The sequence below is a fragment of the Hippoglossus stenolepis genome, chromosome 13 (genome assembly GCF_022539355.2).
Source record: "Hippoglossus stenolepis isolate QCI-W04-F060 chromosome 13, HSTE1.2, whole genome shotgun sequence".
NCBI classification, from domain to species: Eukaryota; Metazoa; Chordata; class Actinopteri; order Pleuronectiformes; family Pleuronectidae; genus Hippoglossus; species Hippoglossus stenolepis.
The window spans coordinates 1,396,015-1,417,426 of record NC_061495.1 but is presented as its reverse complement, the minus strand read 5'-3'; the positions used below and the strand labels follow the sequence as shown (position 1 = coordinate 1,417,426).

At 48.4% G+C, this 21,412-nt stretch overlaps 2 protein-coding genes across 3 annotated transcripts in view; both read left to right on the top strand.

Annotated features, from left to right (window-relative positions):
• The window catches only part of efhc2 (EF-hand domain (C-terminal) containing 2), a 23,043-nt gene extending 9,598 nt beyond the window's left edge, over positions 1–13,445 (top strand). Inside the window, exons 16-18 of the mRNA XM_047342619.1 lie at positions 1,504–1,547; positions 4,330–4,368; positions 13,311–13,445. Of these exons, the coding sequence (XP_047198575.1) occupies positions 1,504–1,547; positions 4,330–4,368; positions 13,311–13,445 (218 nt within the window). The remainder of the gene's footprint in view (positions 1–1,503; positions 1,548–4,329; positions 4,369–13,310) is intronic.
• Positions 5,436–21,412, top strand: LOC118120083 (norrin cystine knot growth factor NDP). 2 transcript variants are annotated; one of them, XM_047342489.1, is made up of 3 exons: positions 5,436–5,512; positions 14,962–15,418; positions 19,015–21,412. In XM_047342489.1, exons 2-3 carry the CDS (start codon positions 15,212–15,214, stop codon positions 19,237–19,239), a joined length of 432 nt encoding a protein of 143 aa, XP_047198445.1. In that variant the 5' UTR covers positions 5,436–5,512; positions 14,962–15,211; the 3' UTR covers positions 19,240–21,412. The 2 variants fall into 2 exon arrangements, with proteins under 2 accessions (XP_047198445.1, XP_035030663.1); XM_035174772.2 differs by lacking the exon at positions 5,436–5,512 and adding an exon at positions 5,684–6,178.

Sequence of the window (21,412 nt, the reverse complement as noted above, 5' to 3'; positions counted from 1 at the left end):
TAACCAGCACACACACACACACACACACACACACACACACACACACACACACACACAGATCCTACGTGCGCCCTCCTGCCTCTGCCCCTTCCCACCGAGCACAGAAACAGTACAGCACGTCACCTCAGGCATTATCAGGTCCCGTCTGTCTACTTTCACACATACTAAAATATTCACTTCCCAGTGACCGACGACAGAAACACCAGGAAGGTGACGTCGCTGTGGTCAGCGGTGGCCGGGGGGGGGGCTTCCTGAGCACATACTGCACCACGTGAGGAAGAGGAGGGAGGGACCTCGACTCCAACCCCTTACACCCCGACCACCTTGCCTCCCTCCCCCATCCTCCCCTCAGTCTCTTGCTGTCACTCTTTCTCTCTCGTCCTACCCACACATCCCAGTTTCTGCCCTGTCACGCTCAGTGGCACAGCAACGGCAGACTGAGTTGCATCATCGCTCTGGTCTGAGCCGGGTCTGCTGCTGCGTCCCACAGAGCTTCAGACACAAGGCTGATCCTTCTTCATCGTGTTAATTAAAGGAAGAGGCTGATGTTCTTCTGTGTTCTGTCAACAACTCAAGACCAAGACACTCTCTCTCTATTTTATCTCCTGTCTGTCTGTGGCCTCTGGCACCAAACCCAGTGTGTGACTCACCGATATTTAATCAGTCCAGTTTGGACAATGATGGACGTCTTTGGCTCAGAGGGACAACAATTCCGGCTTCAGGATGAGATCAGACACTTGTTTTTGGTGTTTTCATCAGAGTAAATGTCCTCACTTAACATTTCAGCGGCGTCCGTGTGGTTGAGTTGCTCGAACCGTGTGTTTGTGACCTTTCTGCTTTAGCTCCACTGAAGTGCAACATTCAGATGTTATTTTATTTATCTACTGGACAGTTTTATAGATTTTATTGGATTTACTGGAGAACATCAACATCAGTTTACAAGCTGTGGCAGAGGCCAGTGGCGAGCAGCATCAAAACTGAACTTCTCATTGAGTCAAACCTAAACCACCACGTTTACGAACACGTGAAGCGAACCTTGCACCAAACAAGGGATGAGTCACGCTCCCCGATGATGCCTCCTCTCAGCACGCCATGATTTGAGCGACTGCTTTCTCTCGTCTCTGCTCAGCAGCAGCAGAACATGGAGGCTCCTCGTAAAGAATCTGCCTCTTGTCTTGTCCTCGCTCCGCTTTACTGCTCTTCTGCTCAGGACCACTGCACTGTAAAAACCGATATACAGGAAGGTCGTAACTGTCTCTGGGGTTGAGAGGATCTTGGAGCGTGCAAGAGCATGCACGAGTGCCTAATGCGAGTCCGATGGAGTCATAGCTAATCTGTGAAGTCTAAACAGATATCCGAGAACAAGAGGGGAAACGTTTGTGTTTACCGGCTGCATTCCTTTCTTTTCTCATGACAACAAATCCTGAACGTGGAAGCCCAGAGACTCACACATCACAGAGCACCTGCGTCCACATGTTGTTTTCCTCACAACTGTTCCCCCAGAGCTGCAGTTCCTGGCCCCACGGTTCACCCTGAACAAGCTGCTGGTAACTGATACCACGGCACAAGTCGCATGTTTTAATTTATTTGCTCCATCTGATTTGTAAAACCCCCCCATTTGGGAACGTTTCTGAAAACGCTGGTTCTTTGTGTTCCCACGTTCACAGCTGAAGGGTTTGATGTGTTAATGATCCATACCATAGACTGTAAATACAGTTGGACGACGCGTCTCCACTTCCTCCCACGATCCAGACGTGAAGCCAGGAGATCCTGGATAGGAACGCTGCCATCTCGCACCGATGACGTGATGTAGAGCTGGAATCGCTGCAGCAGAGGTTTAGATACGAAGCTGCGGTATCAAGGTTACGCTGTGAAATGCCCCCGACCGATCGCAAATCAGTCTCAGCTGTCAATCTTGGCCTTTCACCTATTTTTCGTGAAATAGATTTACTAATTTAAACTAAAACTTATCAGAAATAAGAACATGTACATGTATTTTTTTAAGTTTGGTCCCATCTGCTAACATAGAGGAGGCACAAGATGAAAAGTTTAGGGATCACCAAACTCATGAGGGGACATCGCGTTGGAGACTGTAAATAAAAGATGGACGACAAGACGGCTCCCAAAAGTGAAGCCAAAGTGCTTCACTAGCCCCCTGGTGGCTGACTGCAGTACAGGTCATAAGCCCTGCCTCCTCCATGTTAGCAAATGTGACATGAACCCCTTAAGTACATGTTAAATACATTTTTCATTTTCGGTAGTTCTTATCACACTGATGATTATTAGTGTCCATGTTTCTGATCAGTTGGGTTTTAATTAGTTATTTGATTATATAAAAACAGACTGAGACGTGATGATTGACAGCTGAGACGTGTGAGGATCAAAGGGAACTGGATTCACAGAATCTGGCTCCAGATGACGTCGCTAACGCTCGTGTCTGGAATATCTCCTCTTCAGCTTGGTGCAGTGGGGGGGAAGTGGGAGGAAGTGGGGGGAAGTGGGGGGAAGTGGGGACGTGTCGTTCCAGTAGTCGTCACGACATTTCACTCAAAGACAATGTCAACGTCATGCTGGACGATCACCAGAGTGAGAGTGATGCGTCTTCAGGGGACCATGAATGTTTGTATTGATTTACATGACGGTGTCTGCTGAGGTATTTTACAGGTCATATATTTTCCATTTGACATTAAAATGAGGAAACCCAACGATGCAGTCGGTGCAGACACACATTCTTGATTAGTCCCGTAATTGGCTCCTTATCAGAAAAGACTCGTCTGAAGATGGACCGAGTCTCTGTAACGCCACCTCTACAGCGATGAAGAGCGTCTCCCTCATTCCAGTGATTCCTCAGTGCCTATGGGCAGTGGCACAGAGGGAGAGGGGTGGAGGGCTCAGATCCCACAGGGTCATCCACTGCCCCGGGTGCACATGGGGAAACACTTAGCTGCTCCCTTGTTGTTCCACTTCTCTATCTCTGTCTCAGAGTTTCTCTCTTTCATGCCTCTCTCCACGAACCATCCCACCGGCGCTCGCTCCTGACTCCGTGTCATGCACACGACTCTGCGTGTTTCAGTGTGAACGGGTGTTAAGATCGTTACCTGCAAAGTGGCCTGAACTCGTCGTGTCCTCATCGCAGCTTCTCTTTGATACCAGCGTTTTATTCCCTGCGCCACATTCTCAACGCTTGTAGCAGCTCACTCAGCTTCCCCCTGCAGCCAGAAGCAGAGCTGCTACTCTCATCACACGTCGGTTGTCTTTGGCAGCGGCAGCGACACCAATTTACCTGGTGGAGAAAAGAGAAGGTTATTCTACACCGGCAGTAAATTACAACTACGAGAATATTTTTGTTAGACGTTTGCCTCCCGACGGACTCTATATTGAGGCAAACATGCTTGTTTTTCTTTCGCTCACCGGTTCATGTACGGCCCCCAAAATTATAGCCCCACTTAATTTTTTGCCTCGTAGCTTGAAATGAGTCTGGAAACGTCTGTGCAGCCTCTCACATAAAGAGGCTGGAGGAGAGAACTGAGACATTATTTGTCTTCCCCACATGTTCCTGACCCGGACAATCTGCTGCCGCTGCTTCACAGGAGGAACCAAAGAGTTCCTGTGTGACATCAGGTACAAAGGGATGTTTCACCATCAAGCTCGTCTGTCATCCTGCGTTCTCGTGAAACAGAGCGAAGACAAACATGGCTGCCGTCAGTCACTCAGGTGTGATTGATCCGAGCTGTGACCCCGCCCTCCTAATCCTTCCTGATGAGGAGGACTCGTGTCACATCAGGTCCAGTCACCTGACGGACGGCCTGCAGCCAAGGTGGGACCCGACGGAGACAGCGTCCACTGACACGTCTCAGTAGTCATCGTGTTAATACGTGGTTGTGAGAAGCTGCGACCTGATGCCTTCATCACCGGCCTGAGCAGCCTCAGGGGGAAAGGCCCCGGCTGAAGAAACGCTCGCTAAACAGTGGAGGGAGGAACGAATCGATCATAATCTTACAAAGCAAATTACATGTCAACAGCTGTCACATAGAAACAATGTTATTTGGCGTTTTATTGCTATCCAATTACCAGCTATCGCTACGGAAAGCAACAGTGTTTGTACAAGTTGTCAGAGAGCTGCTTCGGCGGCGGTTTGTCATCTCAGTGTCTCCCCTCCTCTCGCTCCATATATCTTCTGTCTTCTGGGCTTCTCCTCCCACCCCACCCTCTGCTCTCCCCACATATGGGATTCACATTTGGCTTCTCCGAAACATTTTCTTAATGCGATATTATGATACATTATCTGAAGCCATTTACTCCCTGTCACCACCTCTCGTGTGGACACAGGCCGAGAGGGCCGAGGAGAGGCGGTCAGATTCTGTCCAGGTGAGTTATGAGCTTTTCACTCGACACCGCTCGCAGCACCGATCGTTTACAGCCTGAAAGTGTAACCAAAACACAAACGCTGCTGACGTGGGTCCCTCGCTCTCCTCCTCTCTCTAGGAGCCTGTTGGTGGCGTCTAAGTTTTCACCCTCTCCTGCTGCTGGCTGTAAATCGCCTCTGTCGAAGTGTGTGTGTGTGTGTGTGTGTGTGTGTGTGTGTGTGTGTGTGTGTGTGTGTGTGTGTTGAGGCAACAGAAGGTGAGAAATGTGGGGGTCAGCCGAGGTCTTTCAGGTAATTGTGCTTCTTAAACTTTTGACCCACTAAGTCCTACTTAGTGTGGTGCAGCTTGCTTCCCTTATTTCCCCCGAGAGTTTTGACTCTGCATACCAGGGAGTGTGTTGTGTGTGTTGTGTGTGTTGTGTGTGTTGTGTGTGTGTCTTACAATAAGTGTCTGAACATATGCTGTCAGCCACACACAGCTCATGTTATTCTTTTTCCCCCCATTCTGGCGGGATTGTACTTATTGTTATTCCTCCACCGTTCGACCGCCCTTTTCTTTTCTAATCAGGCTATGAAAGAATTCCTGTCCCTGATTTGTTTGGTAACTCTTTAATAAACCATCTCTACCGAAACATTCCCGAGACCAGACGCACACTCGTGTAATCCATCGCAGTCATTTGGCAGCAGTTGTGTGTAAAGCCTCGGTGCAGTTACGAGCGCTCTTGTCTCAGGTTATCACCGACGCCTCCCTCTCCATTCATCAGGCTCTGACAGCGTCGGGGTGTCAGTCAGTCTGCGTGTTGACGTGGTTACAGTTTGGATCTGTGCTGCTGCTGTTTTCATCACACAGGCACTGACAGCACCGTCATGTAACTGTTTACAGACGAAGACAAATCACCCGGAATGAAATATCCACCAGGTGACTCGTGCGAGCAGCTGATCCTCTGGGTCCTGTAAAGTTTTAAATGTCTGTGATTAATACTCTGCTTTCAAATTGAAATGAATCTGTGTGTAGTTCTGTTCTGATCTGGTTTGAGTTTCTTATGACTTCATATTTAACTCTGCCTGCAGGTGGACCGTCTCCCGGCATCATGATCCCGGCTGTACGTTCAGCAGGGACGTTCCCATCAGGACAAGAAAACTAAGGTGACTTGTTTAACTTCCCCCTCGTCCTCCTCCACACTTCCTCCCCCACCTGCACACCCCCACCCTCTTTTCATGGCTGGAGAAAGCGCGTGAAATGAGGGGCCACGAGGGGCCAGTTGTTTTTAAATAAACTAAATCTGCTAACAGTTTTATAACCCTGACCTCGTAAAACTGGCTGCAGCTTTTGGTCAGCTCTCTCCTGATGGGGCGAGCGGAGCCGTCCAGGGCTGGAATTCCCATTTGCCGCTGTGGAGCGTGTCGATGCGTCAGCTGGTGTGTGTGAGGGAAGGAGAGGGAGAGGGAGAAAGGGCGTGTGATATACGATTGCTGTGTCACGATCCACATGTGACGACCGTCCTCACAGACAGAGCATCCAGGCTGCTCCCTCTTTCTGGTGATTTCCCTGTAGAAGAAAAAGTGAGGCAGAAAGGAGAGAGAGAGAGAGAGAGAGAGAGAGAGAGAGAGAGAGAGAGGAGGTGAGAGAGACAGAGGGAGGAGAGAATAGCCTTCAGACAATCAGTGTGTGAGAGAGAGAGAGAGAGGTAGAAGCAGGGGGAGAGAGGAGCTGGCTGGCAAACAATAGTTGAACAACAATCCGTGTTGTGCAGGATCTCAGCGTCTCTGTGGTCCGGACGCCTCCAGGGTTCCTGCTGCCCGGTGCTGAAGGTAAGTCCACACAGCCGGAGGTGAAACCCCCGGATCAGCACTCGTCTTTCTTACAGGATGTTTTCTGATTCATATTCCACCAGATCCTCATCGTTTCTCTCTGACAGCCCTGAACTGTGGTTCTCTTACAGATGTGAGAGGATGTGATGCATGTTCGTTGTTCGTTAAGGTTTTTCACACAGAGTTGGACGAGCTCACGTACAGAAGATGCTGACTTCCTGTTTTATAGACTGTTACTACTATCTTTACTGTCTTTGGAGACACTGTGATTCTGTCACAGGCGTGAGATGATGTGGCACACGTTGGCTGTACGTTGATTTCCCCTCAGCTGTACGTGCAGGACACTCGGCCACAGAGTTCGACTTGAACTTCTTCTCACTTCTTCTCACCCTCCAGCTCAGGTGTGCATTCCTCTTTTACTGCAGGTATTTTCTGCTCCGCACGCGTCCAGAAACTGCAAGTGGTTGTGATTAGGACGCAGTGTGACATGATGTGTAATGGGAAGAAACATGTTTGTGTTGGCGCTGGTGGGAACACTAATCAGGCTCTGACAGCGAGGCTGGAAGGATAGTGGACCTCGTGGAGTGTGTGTGTGTGTGTGTGTGTGTGTGTGTGTGTGTGTGTGTGTGTGTGTGTGTGTGTGTGTGTGTGTGTGTGTGTGTGTGTGAGGTTAACAGCGGTGTGAATACGTTTGTGGATATGTGTTTTACAGGTGCATGCGTTTATGTCCATAAGTGTATGATTGACTTGGCCTGTGCTGCTGGAGCGTGAGGCTGCTGGCTCACGCTGGAGGCAGATGATGACAGATACAATGGACGCTGTGGTAGGTAGGAGGAGGAGGAGACGAGCTACCACTTCCACGGAGCTGAAGGAGAGAGGCGAGCGTGTGAGAAAGAAAGAGGGAGAAGGTGTTCAACTGAGAAATGAAGTGACTACAAAGACTGCGGGATAATGAGAGTGGGAAGAGAGAGAGAGAGAGAAAGTAAGTGGGAGGAAAGAGAGAGGGGAACAGGGAGGAGGGGATGAAGTGCCAGAGAGAGACACGATAAATAGAAGAAACAGAATGAAACTGAGATGTGTGAGAGAGGGAGAGAGCTGGAGGAGGTGACAGTGACAGAGTCTGACACGAGGAGGAAGAGAAGGAGCGAGAGAGAGAGTGAGACTGTGATGCAAACATCCCTCCAGACATCGCTCTCCACCTCCAGTGACACCAGATGAGAAACAGTTTGTGATGAAACGTCTGCATCCTCGCCTCGAACCACAGATCACCACTGAACTGTCTGAGGAGGAGGAGGAGGAGGAGGAGGAGGAGGAGGAGGAGGAGGAGGGTGTTTGAAACATCTCACATTCAGCCAGGTGCAGATAGAAGCAGCTAGAGGAGTGTGTGGTTGGTGTTGTCTCATGTTTCATATTCTCACACATGCATACACACACACACACACACACACACACAGGGTGTCCATTGTGAGTGGATTTGTTTGGACAGTGTTGAAGCTGATAGACGCTTCACAACGTCTCACTCTCAGGACTGAGCTCCTGACAGATGGACGCTCTGCATGAAGCTCAGGAGAAGATGCTCAGCGCCGCCCTGCCACGCAGAGAAACCTGGTCCCACGCGATAAAACCAGCCTGTGACTCCTGCGCTCGCTCCTCTCCACAGCGCCTCGGGCTCCGAGCTGAGTGGAGGAGTGATCTGGTTTCACAGCTTCTTGCCTGGAGCTCGCTGCCGTCCTCCTTCTCACTCTGCAGTGATGAGGATGGAGAGAACAGAGGAGGGAGGTTCAGGATTTGAGGAGTTTTTCTCAAATCAACTCAAACACCTGGACTCCTCCCTGCTGAACATTAACAATACCCAGAAAGAAACACAGATGTGAGAATATTCTCACATTTATGTCCTCTGTGTCTTCTCTTTGTCTCTCCACTGTTTCGGAGAAGCCTAAATTGTAAAGCTAACACGAGATTAGCCGCGGCTCACATGGCCGCCGGTCATTGGCTGAACACTGCGCTCAAATCCACACTGTTTGTCTTATCTTTACTGGGGGGGATATATTTAGTGAGGAGCTTAGCTTTTAGGAGGCTGGCGCGTGGGGAGGGTAAGAGAGAGAGTGTGTGTGTGTGTGTGTGTGTGTGTGTGTGTGTGTGTGTGTGTGTGTGTGCGTGCGTGTGCGTGTGTGTGAGTGACAGAGTGAGAGGAAGCGCAAATTTGTGTGCGTGTGTTTCGGGAGCTGGCGTCAGTAGACAGTGAAAGAGCTTGGCACTCTGCATGCCAAACTGTGTGTGTGTGTGTGTGTGTGTGTGTGTGTGTGTGTGTGTGTGTGTGTGTGTGTGTGTGTGTGTGTGTGTGTGTGTGGCTGGAGGACAGGTCTGTGGGTCTGTACCCCCTCCACCCCCCCACCCCACTCGCTCCAGTCAGGAATCTGCCCTTTAGTTTATTAAAAGCTGGTGAAACAATGGAGGGAGGTGGAGGGTGTGTGTGTGTGTGTGTGTGACGCTGGGCAGCAGGGAGTGAATCAGAAGGTGGTACGATGATGATGATGATGATGATGATGATGATGATGATGATGATGATGATGATGATGATATTGGAAGAAGGACACGGGAGTGACGGACGTAGTGAAACTCGTGATGACTCATAGAATCCCTCTACCTGTCATTTCTCCTGATTCCTCCCCTTTGATGCACCTGTTTTCTGGGGGAGGTGGGTGAGGTGGGGAGGAGGGTGAGATGGGGAGGTGGGGGAGGTGATGGGGAGATGGGGAGGAGGGCTCCGGCAGGGCTCCAGGTCGTCACAGCCACCGTCCCCGGACAGCAGCTGTGTGCTCAGCTGCCGGCTGGAGGATCCCTCTGAAGATCTGGCTCCTCAGCTCATGAGCCATCGCAGACCAACATCCCAGCAATGTCCAGGGCCCCAGAGCAGCAGCACATTGTTCCACACAGCCCCCCCACACACCACACACACCCCCCACACCCTGTATCTACATACGTGTGCCGGTTTGCATGTGTGAGAACAGAAACCCACATGTGAGGTGGGCAGGGGATATTTATACACGTGGAAATGTGGACTGAGAAATTCTGTCCCACACAACATATGGTGACAAGAGTCAAATCCGTCGGCAGCTTCACGACGGAACTTTGTTTGTTTCACTTCTATCTGTTGAAGACTTTGAGTTTTCACCTCAGATCTTTTGTCTCAGTGGTAAAGCGGAGTGACCGTCGGGCCGGGGCCACGATCACATGCTGGGAATCGAGTCTTCATTATACGTTTGTGTGTCGGCAGGATTTCACATAAACTGCTGAACACACTCCAGGAAACAAACAAACAATCCAAGACATTTAAATGTGTTTCTTCTAGAGAACAACTCATGGATCTGGAATCACTTAGACGACCAGATTTAACCCTGGTGTCATGAGGGGACTGCTGGTGGAGGCTGGTTCTCTGCTGAGTGACATTCTGGCTGATTTCCAGCAGGATCATGCAGAAGGTATTGAACCTTTCATGTAACTTGTTGAAAGGAAGAGACACGAGCCAGGGATTGTTTCACTGATTTCCCAGAATAGTTCCTGGATCTCGATCAGGTTTATTTAGAGGAATGATATTAACGAGTGTGTGCAGTAAAAATCAGGATGGAGTCGGCCTCTAGATGTGGATGTAGAACTATAAACCTGTAACTAGCACCAACGTGGATCTGAGATCAGTAGAGATCAGCACACGTTGCAGGACTATGTCCAGACAAAGGACTGTGGACGTCGGATCCAGGATTCAGTAAAGTAATAAGACCACCTCCAGTTTTCTTCTTAATTTCTCCCATAAGAACTTCTGGTGTTGTTGTGTCTCGGCCGAGGTTTGTGCTGAGTGACGGTCTAGTTTTTATTATTAATCGACCAAGCCCCCTAAGCTTGGAATCACCATCTCATAACTCCCAAAGTCCTAAAGCTTCAAACCAGAGAGACTGTGGTATGCATGGGGGGGGCGGTTACGTACTTTTTTGGCCCCCGCAGATATTCTGAACCCAGACGGTATTTTTTTTGTTGCCGATTCGAGGCCCTTCTCCAACAAGCTGCCCTGTGGCCATGCTGCTGAAGCTTTATCTACAAAAATTAAGAGCGGAATGTACGTAATTTGATTTGCTCTATGACATACGATCTGTCTTTTAATGAGCAGTAAATACAGATGTACAGATACGGCTCCACATTTAATTAGGAGTATAGTTACATGTACTACATCGACCCGTGGGCCTCCTCCTCCTCCTCCTGTGGTTTTCTAATTATTCTCTGAGTTCTGGGAATTCCACATCGGTGAGTTATCGAGGAGAACAGAATGCTTTTCATTTCTCTGGTTGTTGTGCCAAATTATTTAAGGTAGAATCTGTTTCAGAATAAATCTGAGCCAACGCACAAACATAGTCATGTCCCTGCCTGACTGGGTCCATGGGTTGAAACATAACCTCTGGGGTTAGGGTTAGAAACATGACCTTGAAACAACCTCCAGCCCGTTTTATTTTAAGTGTTGCCTCTTGCTAAACAGAACACAGCAGTAAAAGTGTGTTTTTATGTGCTCGGACTTCAGATCATTAGCATGTGCAGCTAACTAGTTTAATGTCGGCAGTAGAAACCAGGTTCATGGCGTCACAGGTTGGCACATCCACTGTCCAGCGTCTCCACACACTGTAAATTACTGTATTTCATTGTTATAGTCTTTACACTACGAGTTACATTCACTGCGTTGTTCTATCACACATTCATACGTCAGAGGCAATTAGTGGCTCAGTGTCTTGCCCAAGGGCACTTCAACGTGCCAGGGAGCGAACAACAACAACCCCTCGGGGACACTATCAAATATTAGGTAATGAAAAACATCACAGTGAAGTATGAAAGCACTCGACACCTCAGTTCAAGACCAGTTGTGTTTCTGTTGTGGCTGAAACTGTAACTCATCACCTTTAAAACTCCAGTAGTTCTTATGAATACTGTTCCCCCTCCATGTTGTTACACACACCACCCCCCCGATCGTCTCCTTTCAGCTGCTACTCCTTCAGGTGGTGCGACCGAAGGACAGGGGCGTTACAACAGGGTGGCCAAACAAGGCCAAGCTGAGAAGGGGATGTTGGCCCCCAGGAACCTTAACGCTCGTGGTACAGGAGAGAGCCGGTTTCTTCCTGCTTGAGTTTTGAGTTATGTATTTAATTCGTGTCCGTGTTCCCCTCCTCAGCTCTTTTAGCACCTTTGTTGCCATCGAGTGCTCAATTAAAAGCCTTTTACAAGATTCTGGTTTAACACACGTCAGCTGGAAACATTGAAAAGGCGTCTGGGCCCAATGTTAGTGTGACGGACGTTTCGTCACAGTCACCGGAGAAGGAATGAGAAGCTGCTGTCGTCTGGAAACATTTTTTAAAGTATTTGTTTGAGTTTCAAGTTTTAAATCCGTCGTCCTCATCATGTGCTGAACGCACGCAGATAATTAAGGACTGTGGAAATACATTTTAGGTGCAGCTCTCATTGAATCCTGCTTCCATCGGTCCAGGGTCTTGGCCTTTTTCCGGCTGCCCCTACAGAAATCACGTAAAACCACTTAAGGACGACTTGTTTTAGATAAACTTCAAACTTAGCAACGTTGCAGCTAATTCAGGACGTCGCCCGTCTTCTCCAGCAGAACAGAACCACCCAGGGCTCTATGATCTGAGTCCAGGGCCGGTGTGGGAGAACTGGGAGAGAGGAGGTCACTCTGACCTTTACACTGGCCAGAACCTCCTGACCCGGCTCGTGTCTGCTTCGACCTACAGTACACACGAGACATCATCATCACACACAGACACACACTCAGTTTGCTCGCTCATGGTGCAACAATGAACTCACCCACTCAGATACTATCTTCATATATTATCCTAAAAGCCCCATCGCCTGAGGCAGCTGCCAGTCTGCGTGAATCATCAGCTTCCAAAGCTTAAGAGTGAGTCACCACCAGAGACTCTGATCATGACGTGTTGTCCCCTTGGACTGAGGGATGTCCCCTGTTCGTGCTGCAGCTACAGCAGAGCGGCCTCCGCTGCAACCAGGACCACGGCAAGAGAGATAGGTTGGTTGGTTGGTTGGTTGGTTGGTTGGTTGGTTGGTTAGTTAGCTGGTTAGTCAGCAGGTTTACACAACAACCACTGAACAGATTTCCACTAAACTCTGTGGGAGGAAGGAACATGAACCAAGAAATAACCTTTTATTAAATTGAGTGAATCCAGGAAACAATCTCAGACATATGTGTAATTTGATTAAATTTAAGAGGTTTGAACTCCACTGAACAACATTCTCATTATTTCTGTTTTCTTTACTTCACAGTAGCACAAGAAAATATGGATTTTAAATTATGATCATGAATACACTAAACACAGGATTACGAGACACAGTCCTTCACTACAGTTACATCCTCTGTTCCTCATTGCAAGGTTCGGCTTTGGTTCTTGTATTATTAACGAAAGTGGTAAATTGCACCACTAATGTATTATATCATATTTATTAGGCACTAAGTTGATCATACATGTGGAGTCAAGGCTCCATGAGTGAGTCTGTGGGATAGCTTCTCTGCTGAGCAGGTACAGGACGCTGAGCTGTAGAGCTTTTCCAGCTGCGGAGGAAAGTGACGCTATGAGAGCAGGGCCAGTGATCCGTGAAACCAGAGAAACTCTGTGTGGAGCCAGGGGGGGGGGGGCTGCAGAGTCCAGTCAGTACCTGGCGTCAGCACAGGAGTGAACCATTATTTAACCTTGTTATAGAAATACATGGAAGCAGCTTCAGGTTTGCATTCTGGATCCTTGGTAGATAAAGATAAATCTTATTTTAGTTTGAAATGTGCTTCATGGTGCATATTTCAGAGTAAAGTCGTGTATCACGGGTTGAACAGTGTAAACCCGGGTTCAGGTAGTTTCCATCCCAGTCCTCTGGATGCACATTGAAGCTGGAGTGTGTAATCGGGTGTACGACCCACATGTAACGGGAACCTGAGGCTCAGAGGCTGGTGGGTGAGGGTCTGGGGGGTGGGGGGGTCGACAGGGGCCCAGCAGCAGGTTGATCCAGCCATGTCTCTACTTGAGCTGCTTCCTTCTGTCTTGTGTGGGACACCTCATGTGGATTTCATCTGTGAAAGGACCAGGCTGAGCGGGTCCTGCCACCAGCAGCAGCGATGGGGAAACCAGTGGTCGTCGTGGGCCGGGTCCGACTGGCCGGGCTGGAGGTGCTGATGGGTGCTGGCTCTACGAAGCCCGGGCCGTCTGCTGTGTAAACCCTGCAGCACATGTTCGACGGGCCAACCAAACATCTTGGGGAGTATTTATTTTAACAGGCCAAATGATACTTCTATTTCTCTCAGGAGGAATGTTAAGGTTAAATGATTCCCCTCAGAAAGGAAAACACAGGGGCTGGAACGGGGACGGGGGAGGGGCCGCACGCAGGCTCCATGTGAACTGGACGGGTTCGGAGATTTTAGTTCAAAAGAGGGAAAAAGCAGAAAGAGATTCATCATAAGTGGGAGATTTGATAGAATACCTGCTAATTTCCTCTGATTTAACTGTGCCAGACGGTGAATGTACTGCCTCCGGAGCACGAGGTCACGGGCTTCACACGCACACGCGTGTGTCGCAGAGGAAAGCTACGACTGCGTCTTATAAGAAACACAAGCAAATACGACTTCGCTGGGATAAAGGTCTAACTGCAGAGTGACAGTGAGTTGTGTTGCATCATAAAAGTGCTTATAAAACCTTCTGAATTTAAAGGCACAATTCAAATATTTATTCAGAATAACACTTAGAATAAACTGAACTGCTGCAGAAGCTGCTGAGTGTTTACATGCTGCCTGAGTTTTATCTTTTAAGACATTTGTGATCATTTTTTAAGTGATTATTTCAGCAAACATTTTCATCTTAAAACTCTAAAAATATTATAAAATAATTAAGAGGAGCGAGTGTTAAATGATTATAGAAACAAGACTCTACTCAGCCTGCAGATAAAGTGCAGATAAATATATCTCGAGGGTTTATCATAAGATCCATAGTTTCACCGTAATAAGCACAAATCAACTTTATGAACTTAGACAAGTAACTGGTGAATTCATCCATTACAACTAACTTTTGAACATAGAAGTATCTACAGAGAATCCACATATTTCTATACAGATTATTAATATTGAAAAGAAGAAAACTTGACCCACAGACTTCCATCATTACGCTCCCTGACCCCTCATGTGCACGCTCCTCTCCCTAACTCACAACACATTCCCTGTTAGCACCGACCTCCCTCGACACCGACACTAGTGTCAGGAGGACAATAACAAACTGTGGAGCTGGAAAAGAAACCCACACAAGTACAAGTAGGAATCTGCTGCGGGACCGGCAGCGGGCGAGCAGTCGTGAGACGGCTTGTTGGGAGAGCGATTTGTTTTTAATGAAAACGTGGTTGGTGGGGAGAGGAAAGGGCTGCAGGCTGTTTGTGCACGGATTAGGTTTCTCCTTCTGTAATAAAAGCACCAGGACTTGTGCGTGTACATGTGTGTGCAGTGTGTGGGTGTACAAGGGAAGCCGCGGAACTAAGGAGACAAAGTAGGCAGCCAGGTCTGGAGACACACACACACACACACACACACACACACACACACACTCATCAAACAGTTAATCACTAAAATTGGCTAAAACGTCTCTGAGAGTTTGTCTGGAGCTTCGTCCACTAAACTTCCCCGTGTGATCGTTTCTGCAGCGCTAACAGAAGTCCCCCTCTGATATTCCCTGTTTGTCTTCTCCCCTCAGTCTGTGGTGGATCCAGACGGCGGGGGATGGAGCGGCCCGACCAGTCCACCCTCCTCCCGCTTCTCTCCCTGCAGCCCGTTGACCTTGAACCTCCGCTGTGCTAGCAGCGAGAAACCAGAGGGAAACAGAGACACTCCCCTTTCGCTAAGACCCCGAAGCACACGACTCGTTGCGAGAGGCTAAAGGAACCGCATACGAGACAACGTGTCGGACGTCCCGTCAGGATCCGGAGCCTCGGGGTGGCCCCATCATGAAACCTTCGATCTCTGCGGGGCCCCCTTCTGGCCTGCTGCTCGTCCTGATGTGCTGCCCCCTGCTGGGCTCGGTGCAGTCGGCCAGCGGCAAGAAGGCCGGTGATAATGGACACCCGCACCTGGGGGACTCTGACCCGGAGCGATGCATGAGGCACCACTTTGTGGAGACCATTACACATCCCATTTATAAGTGCAACTCCAAGGTGAGCCCCAAACACACACACACACACACACACACACACACACACACACACACACACACACACACACACGGTTTGTACTTCTACACTAACCCCTAACCCCTAACCCTTTACCTCTTACCTTAACCTCAACCATCACCACTAAACCCCGAACCTAAATCTAATTCTAACACAAACCCTGAAACCAAGTGTTAACCCTCAACACAAAGTCACAAAGATATCTGTACAAGCTCACACACACACACACACACACACACACACACACACACACACACACACACGCCTTGTAAACCATCTGCTTTAGTAGATTTAGTCATACGTGATAACAAGTTGTTTAAACGAACTCATCCAGTGCTGATGACTGAAATCATTGTCCGTAAGTACGAGAGAAACTGTTTGTTCCAAACTGAACCTCAGAGACACAAAGAAAACCACAGAACAAGAGTCGTTTATCTCACTCACATTTTTCTGTCTCCTAGTTTTACTCTGACTGCCCCTCGTAGCCTCGGCCTCTCTCTCTCTTTCTCTCGCTCTATCTCCATCACTCCGTCATTTAGACGAGTCATGCTTGGTTTCTGAGGGACCGTGTGTGTGTGTGTGTGTGTGTGCACGGTGCTGGACGGGGGCCATGCTGCAGACACATTCTGCTCCTCAGCTGGGACTCGGTTTTGGCCGAGGTGGACGTCTCCCTGCCGGCCTGCTCTCTGCCAGGGGCCACAGGGAGGAGAGGGATGAAGACGGAGCGCTGATGATGAGGAGGCGTGGTGCTCGTTCTGTCTGAAGGGTCAGACTCACACTGGGGCTGCGAACACACACAGAGAGAACACAACCCCTCTGCCACATTAACGCCCGACGTCCACAAACACGTGTGGAAAAGCTGCTGGCCCCATTTTATTCTGAAAACTCTGACAATTGAAACTTTTGCAGACGTTCTCCTCCTGATGAGTTTTGACTTCCTCCTGTTTACAGGTTTTCAGGTGTGTTAGAGTGAACGTAGATTATTTCTGATCAGCAGCTGAAACACTCGTCTTGTTGTCTTTGTTTTAAACGTCTTAGCGAGGATGAAGCCTTGGAGCCACTTTATGTAAAGACACTGACGATCCACTGAATTACAGCAAACAGGCGACGGCTGCAGTGGAAAGAGGTTTTCACTCCTCTGACTGAGCAGTTGTTCCTCCAGTGAGCGATCAGCTCGTTGGATTGTTTTAATGTTGAGTCTCTGAGCAGGAGGCCAAACCACAGCTCCGCTCAGGCGAGGCAGGGTTGAGCTCACTCACAGCGTGAACTGAGTTTCTATTACACCACACGGAGAACGTACAGGAAGCCCCGCGACTGGTTTACACCTCAGTCTGTGTGTGTGTGGCGTGTGTGTGGCGTATGTGTGTGTGTGTGTGTGTGTGTGTGCATGCGTGTGTGTGTGTGTTGGTCATCTGCAGCCCAGGTATAGAGGCGGCTTCTGGAAGCTTTTCTCTCCCACAGTAAATTTGAATTTACAAGGACACACAAAACTTGTTTTACACACAAAGTTCAGTTTACTTGTCTGAGCCCTTAAGTGAGTTTCCATCCACTGTGAATCTGTGATGTTAAGTTCTGCTCATATTCAGGTTGATATCTTTAATAAATGTCAAATGTTTTCATGCTCTAATGTTCAGAAAACACATCTTTGCTCCCACTGTCCGTCGCTGCAGCTCCTCTGTTCAGCCTCCGTCTCAAACACTTGAGCTCCAGAAAACTGCTGAGAGGCTTCGTTCGAATGTCACATGATGTCACGATGATCGGCCGAACTCCTGACGAGGCGTCTCAGGAGCTTCAGTGTTTTCTGTCCCTCTAACACAGACTTTGTAACTTTGCAGAACTTTTATATTCACACAACCAGAGGAGACAAATCCCTTTGTGTGAATATTAGAGGCAGAAACAGGAGCTTGATTTTCCATTCGGGTGCAGAAGTCGATGGTTTCATTTAAACAGCGTCAGTCAAACCACAAAGAATAAAACATCGAGAAACCATGAGAGAAATATTAGGTTTCTGTTTGAAGAAGGTTTCCGTCTCTTCGTCGCTCCACACGTCTTTCCTGCAGGCGTTTTCTTTTTCTGATTCTGTTTCTTATTATTCTTATTAATAAATCAACTTTTCCTCCTCATTAACAACCAAACATAAAAATACAATTTGGAATATTTAGGAAAATTCTGTTTTTTTGGATGAATGGATTGAAAATGCACAAAGCAGGTGGATGTAAAACCTCCTCGTGGAGACAGTTTGTCTTTCTTTGGTTGTAAAAGGAGAAAAGACAATAAATCTGGTGATGTATTCAGAGTTCTGATAGATTTATTCAGCCTGTATTACACTTAAGGCGTCTAATAAAAGATGTTATTGAGTTGCATTATGGGAATTGCAGCCCCGAGAGCTTGACTCACACGGGAGATCTGATGCTTCAGTGTTGGCCCAAGTTTAACTTTAACTTTTAAAGTTTTGATCACAAGATGTATTTTAGATTTTTAAAAGTTGGACTCTTTCAAACTTCTGTCTCTCTGAGCCTCTCTTCTGATTGGCTGATCGTTTCCTGAGGGCGCTGACTGTAAATCTGTGACATCACAAAGCTCCTGACGGCCCAGAGAAGGAACAGTTGTGCATTGTTAGCGTTTTGATAGCTTCACAATTTTTACCTGAAGAATAGAAACCAACATCTCACGTTCTACAACATGAGATTTTTAAGAGTTTCATATTATCTATGATTTAAAGACGCCCCTCCCTCTCTGAGACGCTCCGATCTAGAACCTCTACACTTCCCTTCTCCATCACCGGCTGAGTTAGCGTCCACTGTGTTATTCAATCTGACGCAGAGGAGGAGCAGGGAGGTGCTGAGAGACGGGAGGTGAAGAGGAGGAGCAGGGAGGTGCTGAGAGACGGGAGGTGAAGAGGAGGAGCAGGGAGGTGCTGAGAGACGGGAGGTGAAGAGGAGGAGCGTCACACACGAGGAACTGTTGCTGTTTGACAGACTGATCCTGAGCAGGGACAAAGACAAATGGTCTTAAAGTGGAGACAACGCTCCTGATGTCTGTGTGTGTGTGTGTGTGTGTGTGTGTGTGTGTGTGTGTGTGTGTGTGTGTGTGTGTGTGTGTGTGTGTGTGTGTGTGTGTGCGTGCCACCCTGCCATGGCCCCAGACAGGCTTTTGTCAAAGTGGGCACACGGGTGGCGACACACAGCAGCTGACAGAAGGACGTGACACAGGAGTCTGTTTAGGGAGGTGACAGGAATGTGGTGACCCTCAGAGGAATGTCAGCCGGACGCTCGAGCACTAATCAGGCCGCTGTGTGTTTTTGATGTGTGTCTGGATACTGTGGTTCTGTGTGTGTGTGTCTGTCTGTGTGTGTCTCTCTGTGTGTGTGTGTGAGCTCTTGAGCTGCAGCAGGTGGAGGAATGTGGGGCTGGTTTTGTTGCTGTCTCTCAGTTTGCAGGTGCAAGGCCAAAGCGGTGGGACTCAAACCCACGACTCCCACGGCCTCGCTGTGCCCAGAGACCCCGTTTGTCATCCCTGTCAGATCCCCGAGGTCCTGAGGAAGACGCCTGAATGACTTATCTGTGCTCTCTGTGTTCCAGATGGTGCTGCTGGCGCGCTGCGAGGGCCACTGCAGCCACACCACCCGCTCCGACCCCCTCATCTCCTTCAGCTCCGTGCTCAAGCAGCCCTTCAAGAGCACCTGCTCCTGCTGCCGGCCGCACACCTCCAAGCTGAAGGCCGTGAGGCTGCGCTGCTCCGGCGGGACTCGCATCACAGCCACTTACAGATACATCCTCGCCTGCAACTGCGAGGAGTGCAGCTGAGCAGGGAGCGGCGCCGTCCAAACCCTCCAGACTCTAAAGACCCAGCATTTTTCTTGGCCTCGGACGTTAATCTACAGCTTTCCAGAGCGTTTTGGTTGATTATTGGATCAGAGCATCGCCCCAGAGGACGGCAGCTCAACGTGCTCGTTGTGATGTTGGGAGTGACAGTTTGGAGCCATGGTACCACCCTCACACAGGCCTCAGCGTCGACCTGCAGCCCCGGGGACTCACACACAACATCTATACCCTCTCCTCTATGTGCATTCAATCAGCGTAAATCATCAGAAGCATATTTCTCCAGCACTCGAGGCCAAACACCACAAACTGCTGCTCCCACGAGGCAGCCGGAGACCCTCCTCACTGCCGAGAGAGAGGTCTGTAAACCACAGAGCTCTTTACAAATATCTGCTACAGGCTCCATTAAAGCTCCGGCGTGCGTTTGACGACAAAATGCAACACGGCTCGTTAAAGAGCAGCCTGGGAAAGGACGAGGCCCGGGGAGAGCGAGCGGATCCACATGTGGCAGCGAGAGAGGGCACCTGCGTTTACTCACCCTATAATATTCTACACGCTTTCCTCTCGCTGTGTAAAACACGAGCGGACAGCAGAGCTCATCACGGGAACTGTGGAAACGACGTAAAGGAAGAAGGCTCTGTCGTCCTCTGGGTGGCGCTGTGGACTCAGACTGTGGATCGGTGTTGATTTGAAATGTAAACTGTTCTCTTTGAATCTCTGATTGTTCCTGTCCACATTATTGAAACTTTCGCTGCGATCAGGAAACTGCTGCTTTGTGCCTGTGGTGTATTGTTACTAACGACACGTCCAGTGTTTCCTCGTCGCTCCGCGCTCGCCTGTGAACAGGAAGTCAAACTGTCGTCATCAGCCGCCATTTAAACTTCAACTCTGCTAGTTGCATTAAAAACTCATAAAACTTTTCAAACTCCATGAAAAGTTCACTTAGATTTGGAATAAACTGATTTTCTTGGGTTACGTTGAAGTAAAGAAACACCACGACGTCATATTCCTGAAATCAAAACTTCATCTGAAAACTTCATTGTGAAACTTCGAGTCCACCGAGTTTATGGTGTTTGAAACTCTAACTTTGAAACATCTGTCTGACCTGATGTGGTTTGAATTCCACTCTATGAAATTACCAGAAGATTATTTCAAGTTGTGCACAAATTCAGATGCAGAAGATAATAAAGAAATCTGCTTCAGACGAAGTTGGTGACGTCCAGATGTCAAATGGAGTGGAATCGATCAGATCTTCTGTCCGATCGTGTTTCATCCCGTCAGTCACAGAAAGTGAGAAACCAAACATCAGGCGACTTTCTACAAATCGCACAGAAGATAATTCAAACCACATAAATTCAGCTTTTCAAAGTAAAACGTTTCAGGACATCAGTCCAGCTTATATGTTGAAGTTTAGTTTCATCAGCTGTGATTCGATGCAGTGAGAAGAGCTGATATCAGTTAAACACCAGATTCCCGCCTGGTTTCCTGTTGAGATGAAGCAGCTCAGGAAACATCACAACGTGTAAATGTGTTTTAAAGTTTAGCTTCACAGTTACATGTTTAAATCAAATGTTCACAGAATCTCTCCAGAGTCGTTCTGACTTTTGTTTCTTCGTGTTTGTCGTGTTTATGTGTGAAGAGCGTTTCACCTCGACTCCTCTTTAACGTATCTGCAGAGCAAAGAAAAAGAATCAGGGCTGATATATAAATACATTAAAACATGAGAACATCTGTTCTGGATCAAAACATCGTGTTCGGAGCTCGTCAGACATGAATGTGATTAAAAGCTGCTACTTGAAGCTGAGTGGAAAATTATGTTAATTTGAAGTGATGACGTCAGAAATTCGCAGACGTTTGGATCTGCACCAAATTACACAAACATCAGTTTCCTAAACGCGTCTGATTTATTACTTCAAGATCATGAATTATTCTGCGGAATCAATTAAAATGTGGGAAAAAACGAACTAGAACACGAGTCATTAGAGCTGCTTCCTCCACCAGATCTCACACGGTCACAGACATCAGTCCCTACACATGAAATCTGTGAAATGTCCTCGTCCTCGTCTGTCCTCCAAGTTTCGTGGAAGTCTGTCCTGTGGTTTTTGTGTAATCCTGCAAACTAACAAACAAACACAGATTAAAATGTGAATTCCTTGGC

Bases quoted from the DNA above. Each gene is read 5' to 3' on its own strand.
- LOC118120083 (XM_047342489.1), top strand. From the start codon at position 15,212: ATGAAACCTTCGATCTCTGCGGGGCCCCCTTCTGGCCTGCTGCTCGTC. The intron at 15,419-19,014 runs GTGAGCCCCAAA...TCTGTGTTCCAG, and splicing joins TTTATAAGTGCAACTCCAAG to ATGGTGCTGCTGGCGCGCTG.